Source organism: Pristis pectinata, chromosome 25 (assembly GCF_009764475.1).
Source record: "Pristis pectinata isolate sPriPec2 chromosome 25, sPriPec2.1.pri, whole genome shotgun sequence".
Lineage (NCBI taxonomy): Eukaryota > Metazoa > Chordata > Chondrichthyes > Rhinopristiformes > Pristidae > Pristis > Pristis pectinata.
Window position 1 is genome coordinate 5,622,633 of NC_067429.1, and position 10,856 is coordinate 5,633,488.

Genomic DNA, 10,856 nt, shown 5'->3' on the forward strand with positions numbered 1-10,856 from the left:
CCTTTATACAAACGTTTGTTTCTCCCAGGATGGCTCAGTGTTGTCTTTTGCCTCTGTGTACAGCGGCGTCCCCGGAATGGGCCAGATATCTGACCAGCAAAGACAGTTCCTGTACCAGCAGCAGCAGCTACAACAGTTGCTGACCTCGCAGCAGTTGACTCCGGTAAGGCCTGCTACATCTCTCCATCAAGGTGGGGGTGGGGGGGGGGTGGTGTGGTTGGTCATGGTTTTAGGTCACACTCAGGAGAGACCACGGGATACCTGACTGATGGACTGTGTCACAGTCAATGTTGTGGTTCCAGGGTGGGGAGCTGAAAGATTTTGCAGAGCTGTGCGTGGTGGGACCTTTATTCTGGATTTAACCATGCAGTGTGGTCGGAACGGGAACACAGTTTTCATTCATCTTAACCTTTAACTTGGTAAAGCAGCACCAGAGACTTTAAGAAGCAGTAAAATGTTCACTGAACTGAGGACAGAGATATCAGACCGGGGTGTTAAACAACCTGGCCAAAGAGGTGGGTTTTAGGAAGTGTTCCAAAAGGACTAAGAAAAGTCCTGACACAGAGTTTCACAACTGACAATGGAACAGGAGTCAAAGGCAGAAAGCGGAAGGGGAGGGGAGTGCAGTGTACAGCTCCACGAACCCAGGTTCAATCCTGATCTTGGGTCCTGCCTGCACAGAGTTTGTGTGATCTCAACATGACCACATGGATGTTCCAAATCCCTCCCATATCCCAAAGATGTGCTGATTAATTGACGTCTGTACAATGGTTCCAGTATGCTGAACATCACTGAGTAGTAAAGAGAATTAAAGAGGCACATGAGAGAGAATGTTGTAGAGCTACAGGGAAGTAGAGAGAAGGGGAATGGGACTGATGGGATTACTCTGCTAGGAGCTGGTATTGACCAGATGGGCCAAATGGCAGAGTAAGTAAGTAGGGCTGGAGAAGGTTGGGGAAGGAAGCCATGAAGGTGTAATTATGATGTTTAAATTGGAAGTGCAGGACCAATAGTCAGTGTAGGTCGGGAGTGATGGGGGATTGTGAATTGGATGTGGGGGTTAGCAGAGTTTGGATGAAGTGGGATTCGTGGAGTAGGTGGTCTGACATAGATGAGGGCCTCAGCAACAGGTGCACTGAGGTAGGGGCAAAGAACGCTAACAGCTGGGTTAGCACAGCTTAGATCTTGGTGCTTTGGAACCAATTTTGTGGCATTGATCTTATAATCCCTATACTCTGGGCCAGGACCAACAAGCATTGGTTTATCAGATGATGCAACAGCACAGACAGCGGGAGCTCCAACGGCTGCAGATGTCTGGAGCGTCACAACTCCCCGTCAACAACCTGGCTCAAGGATCACCATCCCTACCTGTCCACTCGGACCCAAGCTCCTTCATTTCCGTTCACGCCGACAACAGTGCACAGAAAGCTCAGGTAGGCTTCAAACTTTCATACCTATCTTGCAAACGATTGTAAGAACGTAAGCAATAGAGGCAGCCGGAGGCCATTCCACCTCTCACTCAGCCAATGGATAAGGTCATGACTTAACTTTTACCTCAGCACTACTTGGCTGCACTGACCCCATATCCCGTGAAGCCTTTCATATCCAAAAATGTCTCCATCTTTGTCTTGAATGTATTCAGCAAGAGTCTCTTCAGCTTCCTTAGATAAGGAATTTCTCATCTGAACATCTGGCCCCTTATTTTGAGACTGCATCCCCTGCTGTTAGACACCGCAGTCAGAGGAAACACCCTGTCAAGTCCCGTAAGAATTTTATATTTTTCAATGAGATCACCTCTTGTTCTTCTAAACTATGTAGAGTATAGGCCTAGTCTGGTAACCTCTCATATTGGGTTGTCATCAGTCCCAGGAATCAATCTGGTGACCCCTGGTGGCACTTCCTTTATGGCAAGTATATCCTTCCTTAGATAGAGAGAGAGACCTGCACATAATATTCCATGTACTGTCCAGTCTCACTGGGCAACCTTTATGATTGGAGTAAGGCATCTTTATTCTTGTACTCAAATCCTTTTGCAGTAAAGGCCAACATAACATTTGCCTTCCCAGTTACTTGCTGAACATTGTTTCTCCCACATTCTATCTGGCCCTTTCACTTCATCGATTATCTCCACCAACCTCCCTGCGTCCTGCTCACAGCCACACAGCTGCCCAGCTTGTATCATCAGCAAACGTGGATATCTTACATTTCATCCCCTCATCCAAATCATCACAGCCGGGGCCCCAACGTCGATCCCTGTCCTCCCAACCTGAAAATAACTCATCTCTACCTATTCTCTGCTAACGAATCCTCAATTCCAAGCCAGCCTTACCAAAAGCCTTCTGAATGTTCAAATATACCATATCTACTACTACCCCCTGATCTAGAACATAAAACAGGACAGCACAGACCAGGCCCTTTGGCCCACAATGTTGTGCCGACATATCTAATCCCTTCTACCTGCAGAAATCCCATATCCCTCCATTTTCCTCTCATTCATGTGCCCATCCAAGCCCCTCTTAAAAGCCCCCAATAAATTTGCCTCCACCACCCCATCAGGCAGCACGTTCCAGGTATCCACCACTCCCTGAGTAAAAAACATACCCCTCACGTCTGTTCTGAACCTATCCCTCTCATCTTAAATGCATGCCCTCTGGTAATGGATTGCTCAATAATGGGAAAAAGATATTGCTTGTCCGCCCTATCTATGCTTCTCATAATTTTATACACCTCCAACAGATCACCCCTCAGCCTCCGCTGCTCCAGAGAAAAAAATCTATTCTCTTAGTTACAACCCTGGAAATTTCTAACAGATTTGTCAAACATGATTTTCCCTTTCATAAATCTACGTTGATAGTGCCCATTCCTGTTGTTATTTTCTGAGCACCCTGTTACCACTTAATAATAGATATAGTTGTTTTCCTTACTGCTGATGTCAGAATAACTGGTCCATTTTCTCCCTCCCTCATTTCTTAAATAGTAGAGATACATTTTCCATCTTCCACTCTTCAGGAGTCATTCTGGAATCCTTACGCAACTATAGAAGCTCTTGCAATCTGTTTTTATGTTCCTCACTAGATTACTCTTACATTGCAGTTTGCCTTTGCTGGTCCACGTCTCACCTCTGATTTCCAACCTCGCACGCACGCCCTCACACAGTCATACCGTGGCTCTCTTGGACTCGAATGCATTCTCACAAGTGCATTCATGCTCAAGCCATCCCCTTGCAAGCATCGCCCTTGCATGTGATATCTCAGATATGCTCCTTGCACTCCCCTTCATGCACAAGTCCTTTTTATCCTCCCTCTAGGCTTTTCTCCTACCTCAGTACCTCTTGGCCTTTTTCTATTTCCCTGCTTCCCCTCACCCTTCTCTCGTCCTATGCTTCCTCTCTCTCACTCCCACAGTTTCGTAGTTATATGTGTCACAGTAATCGTAATCCTTTCTGTATAAAGTAGGGTCAGAGGTGAGGGAAGGATCTCAAAAACTCTCTCCGCAGAGCCACCCCGTGGCCGGGACCTGCGACAAGATTGCAGCAGACAATGCAACGACATTCAAAAAGCAGTGAGAAACGAACTGTGGGAGGGACTCAGCTGGTCAGACAGCATCTGTGGAGGCAAAGGAATGGTCAGTTGCTGGAGGAACTCAGTTGGTCAGGCAACAGCTGTGAGGGAAAGGGATTTGCCTCCACAGATGCTGCCTAACCCACTGAGTTCCTCCAGCAGCTTGTATTTGGCTCTAGGTTCCGGTACCTGCTGTCTCTTGTGTCTCTGTAAAAATGGCAACGACTGACATAGTAAATTATAAAGTTGATGGAAAAATATGTAAAATAGGAAGAAGGTTTGAGGGGCAGAAAGTACACCTTATATAAGATTTATTTTAAACTAAGTGCAGAATTTCTAATGTTGGTTAAATTTTTGCCCATAAAATGCATGCCTATTTCTAACAAGGCTGGCATAGTTTTTATTACACCGACAATCACAGGATCAAAATTGACTTGATAGAGGTGTACAAGATGATAAGAGGCAAAGATTGAGTGGACAGTCAGAGACTTTTTCCCAGGGCGACAATGGCTAACACGAGGGGACATAATTTTAAGGTGATTGGAGGAAGGTATAAGGGGGATGTCAGAGGTAAGTTTTTTTACACAGAGAGTGGTGGGTGCGTGGAACGCACTGCCTGCAGAGGTTGTGGGGGCAGATACATTATTTAAGAGACTCTTAGATAGACACATGAATGATAGAAAAATGGAGGGCAATGTGGGAGGGAAGGGTTAGATAGATAATTAGAGCAGAATAAGATGTCAGCACAACATTGTGGGCTGAAGGGCCTGTTCTGTGCTGTAGTGTTCTATGACTCTATATCTAATAATAATCTTCTTTTGTTACCCTTTATGTAAGAGGCTGAACGATAAAGTCAACCAGGAAAAGAGCTGACAACATCCTCGGGCTGATTTTGGATCTTACTATTCACTTTTCCTGAAGTCAGAGGTCACGGGTCAAGAGTTGGACAGCCTCGGATATCTGCTGCCGAACAACGGACTCTTGCACAGGGGAGGCACAAGAAAACAAGCTGGAAACAAGTTGCACAAGGGAACTCGCTGCATCCTCTCAGGAAACACGAGTAATGCTTCTTTGGGAGGGGGCTGGGTTGCTTACTGAAGGCTTAGGCTTTCTCGATCAGCGTTGAGAGGCAGCCTTTGCACGGTAACAAGTCATCAGAATCACCACCGCAGAACTCGGTTCTGGTATTGTGAAACTGAGGAACGTGGACCATTGCTGCTGTACAGAAATTCAGAGATGCAAAATCAGAGGATGGGAAGGATTTCTAAGATGCCATCTACACATCTGAACATACGGTTAGCAATATCTGTGGCATCCAAGTGACTAGTCTTATCCCCATATGGTCCTCTGTGGCAAATATTTTTATTTCTTTTCTTTTTGCGCATATGTATACGCGCTGATGGAATTTTGTCTTTCTCATTTCCAACACAGGCAACTGGCAGAGGAGTAAATTAATGGGGAAGAAGTTCTCTGTCAATTGCATGTGCTAAACACGTGATGTGGTGTTGAATGTGCATTGAACTTTAGTTCCATTGGTTCAGTGGAACCAAATTTTGGAAGCGCAAACTTACTGTATCACTTATTTAGCCCAGCGACCATGAATTTCCAGTCCAGTGTCTTTACTGAGATAAAGCTGTGAGGTAGTGGTTGGGTGACTGCTGGGATAAGGCTGACTTGCCTGGACTGAGACCCCCTCCACTCCAGGCCCACAAACCATGCAAAAGCAGCATGAGTTGGGAGTGAAGTATTCCCAAGGTGGCCTGTACCAGATGTTTCATCTGGGATAATACCAAGCAATATTTTTTGCATAGGAGAGATTTTTTTGTTAATACTTGTATTCACTCTGATCATGTGGGCCAGATCTGTAATTATCACCCCTCCCCTTATTAAAGTGACTGTACTGGGGCAAACCTCGAGAACTGCCACAGCCCACATGGTGAAGGTGCTCTTGCAGTGCTGGTAGGTAGCAAGTCCCAACATTTTGACCCAGTGATGCTCCATTCCCTGGGTATCAATTTTAACCTGGCAATGGATCACGTGTCCCTTCTAATTAAGGGATATGGGATTGAGAGACCTGGAGTTAACATGAAACAAGAAAACTTTTCCTGCCGGAGAGCGATGCAGACTTGAACTCCAACCTGGAAATGCTCAGCAGCTTGTGAAAGAGAGTGGGTGTAGAAGAGAGAGGTGCGAACCTCTCAGATACTGACAACGCCGCAGTTGAACTGTGTAGGTCCAGGACTAGGTGAGCTATTTCCCAGCACATCTTGAGCACCAGCTCAGATAAAGGCCACAGCTTGGAGACCATTAACCACTGGCTGAATGCCTTACCAGTTGGAACTCCCTCTGTGAATTGGCAGTCCCTTTTCCCTTTCACTGGGAAACTCCCCACCCTAAACCTGGCCACTCCCATATCCTCTTCATCGTCACTTAAAGTCTTAAAGTGTTGTTACATTTATTGTTTCTTTAACAGCCTGTTCAGGGAGCTGATCTGTAATCTGTTTAACACACAGGTGCTTTGCTCGGACCTTGCAACAGACAAGGATTCATGCCATTTTTCAAAAGATTTCAGGATATTGTACGGAAATTGGTTCACTGCTTGATTGAGGGTCCAGGGGTGTGGGAGCTCCCAGGCCAGTGGATAGGGGTGGGGGAGAGCTGGGAAAGGGTGTCTAGAAGCTCCCTCAGGTATCTGGTCAGGAGAACTCCCCGGGGCTTGTGGGGTTTTCTCAGCACTCTGGAAAACCTAAAGGAGAGCCAAGTGTGTGGGAGTTACCCAAGGAACCTGGAGTCTGGTCCTTTTCCAGTTGGAGCTTTCCTGGAGTGGGTGTATGGCATCTCTAGGTGGTGTTGGCAAAGCTCTAGGGCAGTTCCAAGTGGCCAAGTTAAACTCTCACTAATCCTAATGGAGTTATGCTGGGTGGATGCGTTCAAACCCCTCTGTGAAGGAAGTGTGGGGACTATACCGAGACTGCCACCAATCTGCCCCTACATGGTCCCGCAGCCAGAGGAAGACGGGGTCAGTACCAACTCCAGATTTGTCCCATTGTTGAGAACTGTCCAGGTTTTGCCGGCAGGCTTCACTCTCTTCCCCCTTGGGATCTTGCTCTGCACCTGGGTCGCCTGAGGAATAAACCCTGTAGCAGTGAAAGCAGTTCCCTCACCCCCGCAGAGTTTCAGCTGTCAACTGGGGATCTACAGCCACTCATCCCAGCTCCCAATTCCCAAAGGTGGGCAGTCCCGGCTGGTTGGGTTTGGGACAGGAGGGTAAAACCTGACTTGTGATAGTTTTGTTGCTGTCTTACAAAATCTTGCACTTTATATGGAAAGGTGAATGCTATGCATCTATGATTTAGAATAGTTTCCTAGGCTCCTAGGTTTCTTTCTTTGTGTGTGTCTGTAGGACGTGTAAACGAGTGTGTGAACACGCCCCTGTGTGTGTGTTGGGACTGGTTGGGACAGAGGGAGAGCAAGCATAGACATCACTTCATCTCACTGTCCCAGGTCAGATAGCGAGCTCAAGTCTATCAGGTGTAGGGGCTGGATCCTGAAGTAAAGGCAGATGGACGGACCAGTGTTCTCTCTCATGGTTCAAGTCGCTTTGCCTGATCTTTTTAAATCAAGAATTCCAGTTGTAATATTCTAAGGCAGGACTCCTCTCTTCCTCTGGTTACACTGCACTTTAACCCTTGAATGACACAGCCCTAAATGAGGATAAGGTGACCCCATCGCCTCCTCCACGTTTCATCTATCCGGGTGTAAGTAGTGTCAAGAGGGCAGGATGTGTTGTCGATGGGATCTGGCATTTGGCTGATGTGGGCTCGCAACCCAGGGTATGAAGGCGCAACCCTGCCCGCTTTTTGAACCGCGTCTCGCTTCTTGGGGATGGGTTGGGGTTAAGGAGACATTGCTGCATGTAGAAAGCGCCAGAGCAGTATCCTCCTCTGCAGACAGGAGCGACCTCACAGTTGTTGGTTTTGCTTATGCCAACCCATCAGATTTGGACTGGAGTTTCCAGAGTTTCCGGAGAGGAATCTTAATCCCCAGGGCACCATTCGGTGTTTTGCCAAACAGTTCATGAAACACAAAACATGTGCAGAATGGGTGGAGAGGAGGAGGGGTTTGTCGACTGACACCTTGCGTTACTGAGGAAAGCCCCAGCCAGAGTAGCCGTGAGTGGGTGGACTAGGAATGGGAAAGGGTGAAGGAAGGAGGAGTACTGACTCTGGAGGCTGAGTGTCTTTCTAATCCCCACATCGCAAGGGTAGCGACAGAACGGGCTTCCCATTGAAGCAGTGGTGCACTCCCTTCGTTCTGAAAAAGGTGATGCATTGGAAGTTTCCCGTGAGAGTCCAGGATTATATACCTTCTTGCAAACCGCCTCAAAAGAGTTGAGTTTGGACCTCGTGTGGACATTAACAGCATCAGTTTCTGTCTGAGAAAACACCGTTAGTTAGTAGCGGTACCCTTATAAGCCTTGTGAATTAGATTTAATGTCCTTGTATGTGTAGTAAGTATAATGCCTTCTGCACTGTCTCATTGTCTACAGGAGAGAGGCGTATCTTAGTGATTGTTCATCGCTGGCTTCTGTCATCCGACCATTAAGGTAAATAGGAATGTAGATTGGACCAAATGTTACCAAATCTTCAGGATTGGCCTGAAATCAGCAGAAAGTCAAGGATTAGCTCAAGCAAGCCCCAGAGTAAAATCATGGGAGAGTTCTCTTGGAAAGGTTTTGCTTGCTGTATTGGAAAGAATGGCAGGAAGACCAAGAGTCAAGCAACTGCTAGAGCCTGCTTGTTTCCCCTGGTTGGTGAGCTGAGGCGAGGGTGGATATGTCAGTGGGAACTGGGCAGTTGGAGGTCAAGGGCGGTGTGTTGAAACTTCCAGCAATGTGCAAGAGTTGGCAATGCACGAGGTGGAAGGCTACCGTGGTCAGTTGGAACTGGGCAGTTGGAGGTCAAGGGCGGTGTGTTGAAACTTCCAGCAATGTGCAAGAGTTGGCAATGCACGAAGTGGAAGGCTCCCGTGGTCAGTTGCAGGCAGCTGAGCAACCCCCATAACACCATGTCCAACATTGGTTCAACCCCAGGTGTGAGAGTGAGTGTTCTGATTGTAATTCTCCACTGTATCTGCTCCCATGGCTCATGGGCTTCATGTGAATGTGTCCATCACCAGTCACATAAACCCTCGTTGGGAGTCAGAGGATCTGTGGATTTTCAGGGCCCCCTATCCCTTGCAAGGTACAATTGGCTGTACAAGCTGCAGATTTCATCAGTAGTAAAGGGTTGGGTTGGCGATGAAGTTTGGTCATGTTTTGCTGTCCATCATCATGTGTTCCTGTGCACTTTTATTTTAAACGTGAGAGCAGTGGGCGTCTTGTGATTGGCGATCGTGTGCCGCACTCTCGTCTGGTCTAGCTGCTTTTGGTAGAGTTACCCAAACTGGTGTTTAACTGTAGCTGCAGACATAGGGTGAATAAGTGCAGAAAACATCGTCTTTGTAAAAAAAAACTTTTCCTTTTTAGAACGCAGCATGTTTATAAAATGTATCATGCTTTTTTTAAAAAAAAGAATCATTTGCTACATTCAACACGTTAATCTTTTATAGAGGTTTATCCTAGGATAGGGCACCCACTGTGACACTGTGATCGGGGTCACCAGGCTATGCCTGGTCTGCTGGGTTGAATGTAGGAGGTGTTGAAGTTTTCCTCAGACTTTGCCCGGTGGTTCTTGCTCCCGGGCCCTTGCTGTAATAAGCTGACTATGGATGGGAAGATGGGATGATGCCTCCCACAGTGGAATTGCAAGCCCACTCTCCCCACCGGGCCCTGGTCTACAGAGAAGGAATGGTTTAAGGAAAACGACACATCCAGGCAGAGAGCAGATGAATCCTTTAGCAGGTGCTTTTTGTTCAGTAATCTGACGGTCAGGACACCGGGTGTGGGTTGTACAGGGGATTCATCTGACTTGTAAATAAACTCATTTCAAATATTATTTGTCAAAAGCATAAAAATCTAAATATGCTCATTTGTAATATTTCTATGGAAGACATTTTGCTTAGAGATTTATCTGTGTGGTTTTATTTATTGTTTTTGTTTTGTTTTAAAAAAATAACTTTGGAATTATACACAGAACTGTGTAGAGATCCCGGATGGCCATGTTGTCTCAGAGCAACGTGTGAGCTGAGCAAATGTAAGAGAGATATTTTGCTATGAAGGATTACATTTTTACTAAAAAAAAGATTGTTCAAAAGAAGAAAATAATTTATCTTGTTTATTTGCAACTGTGTGGTGTCCATTTACTCTGTGTGTGTCTGTGTGTAACACTCTGGCCAGTGAGGCTTAAGACTGAATCTGTTGCACTCGAGAAACTTCTCAAACCAGGGCAGCCCTGGCAATAGCTGAGATACCGTCTTTTAGCTGAGAGGTTACCTAGAATATAGAACATACACAGCACGGGAACAGGCCCACAACGTCTGTGCGGACCACGACGCCAAATTAAATTGAATCTATGTGCCCGCACATGATGCATATCCCTCCATTCCCTGCATGTACATGTGCCTGTCTAAATGCTTCTTAAATGCCACTATCGTGTCTGTTTCCGCCACAACCCTGGCAATCCTTTTCAGTACCGACCATTCTCTGTGTAAAAGAAAACTTACCCCGCACAACTTCTCCCCTCCCATTAAAGCTTCTCCCCTCCCATTAAAGCTATGACCTCTAGGATTTCTACTCTGGGAAAAATACTCTATCTACGCTATCTATGCATCTCATAATTTTCTTTCTTTTTCAATCTTTTTATTAGTTTTCAAATTAATACAGATTAATATATCAATGTTTATACATGTAATACAAAGAGATCAGGAGAACAATCATGACATGGATAATCATAAAGAACAATAAAGTATAAAAAAATCTATAGATCCAACAATCTCAGTGAATGAATATAAAAGAAAAAGATTTATTATAAAATATAAAAGAAATTTTAAAAAATCCCCAAAACAGTAAGAAAAATTATAAACAATATATCAAACCAAACTAAGCTAAAGAAAAAAAAAATTTTAAAAAACAGAAAAAAAACTGGACTAAAATTTTTCAGTAGAAACAGAGCAATATTATGTCATCAACTCCGTTCCTCTAAATTGAAAGGTTATTATAAGGGGATCTATATCATGTGAAAATATTGAATAAATGGACTCCAAACTTCCTCAAATTTAAGCAAAGGATCAACAGTACCACTCCTAATTTTTTCCAAGTTTAAACATGATATAGTTTGAGAGAACCATTGAAAAGTA

At 45.4% G+C, this 10,856-nt stretch overlaps 1 protein-coding gene across 5 annotated transcripts in view; it reads left to right on the forward strand.

The window, feature by feature from the left end:
• LOC127582866 (protein AF-10-like) overlaps positions 1 to 9,811 on the forward strand; it is a 194,933-nt gene extending 185,122 nt beyond the window's left edge. For 3 of the 5 annotated variants that reach the window (XM_052038465.1, XM_052038466.1, XM_052038467.1), the window contains 3 exons: positions 64 to 163; positions 1,245 to 1,433; positions 4,398 to 9,811. In XM_052038465.1, the coding sequence (XP_051894425.1) occupies positions 64 to 163; positions 1,245 to 1,433; positions 4,398 to 4,433 (325 nt within the window). In that variant the 3' untranslated portion in view covers positions 4,434 to 9,811. Of the gene's footprint in view, positions 1 to 63; positions 164 to 1,244; positions 1,434 to 4,397 lie in introns of those variants that run through there. The other 2 variants (XR_007958177.1, XM_052038468.1) reach the window with 2 other exon arrangements.
• The last annotated feature ends 1,045 nt before the right edge of the window (positions 9,812 to 10,856 follow it).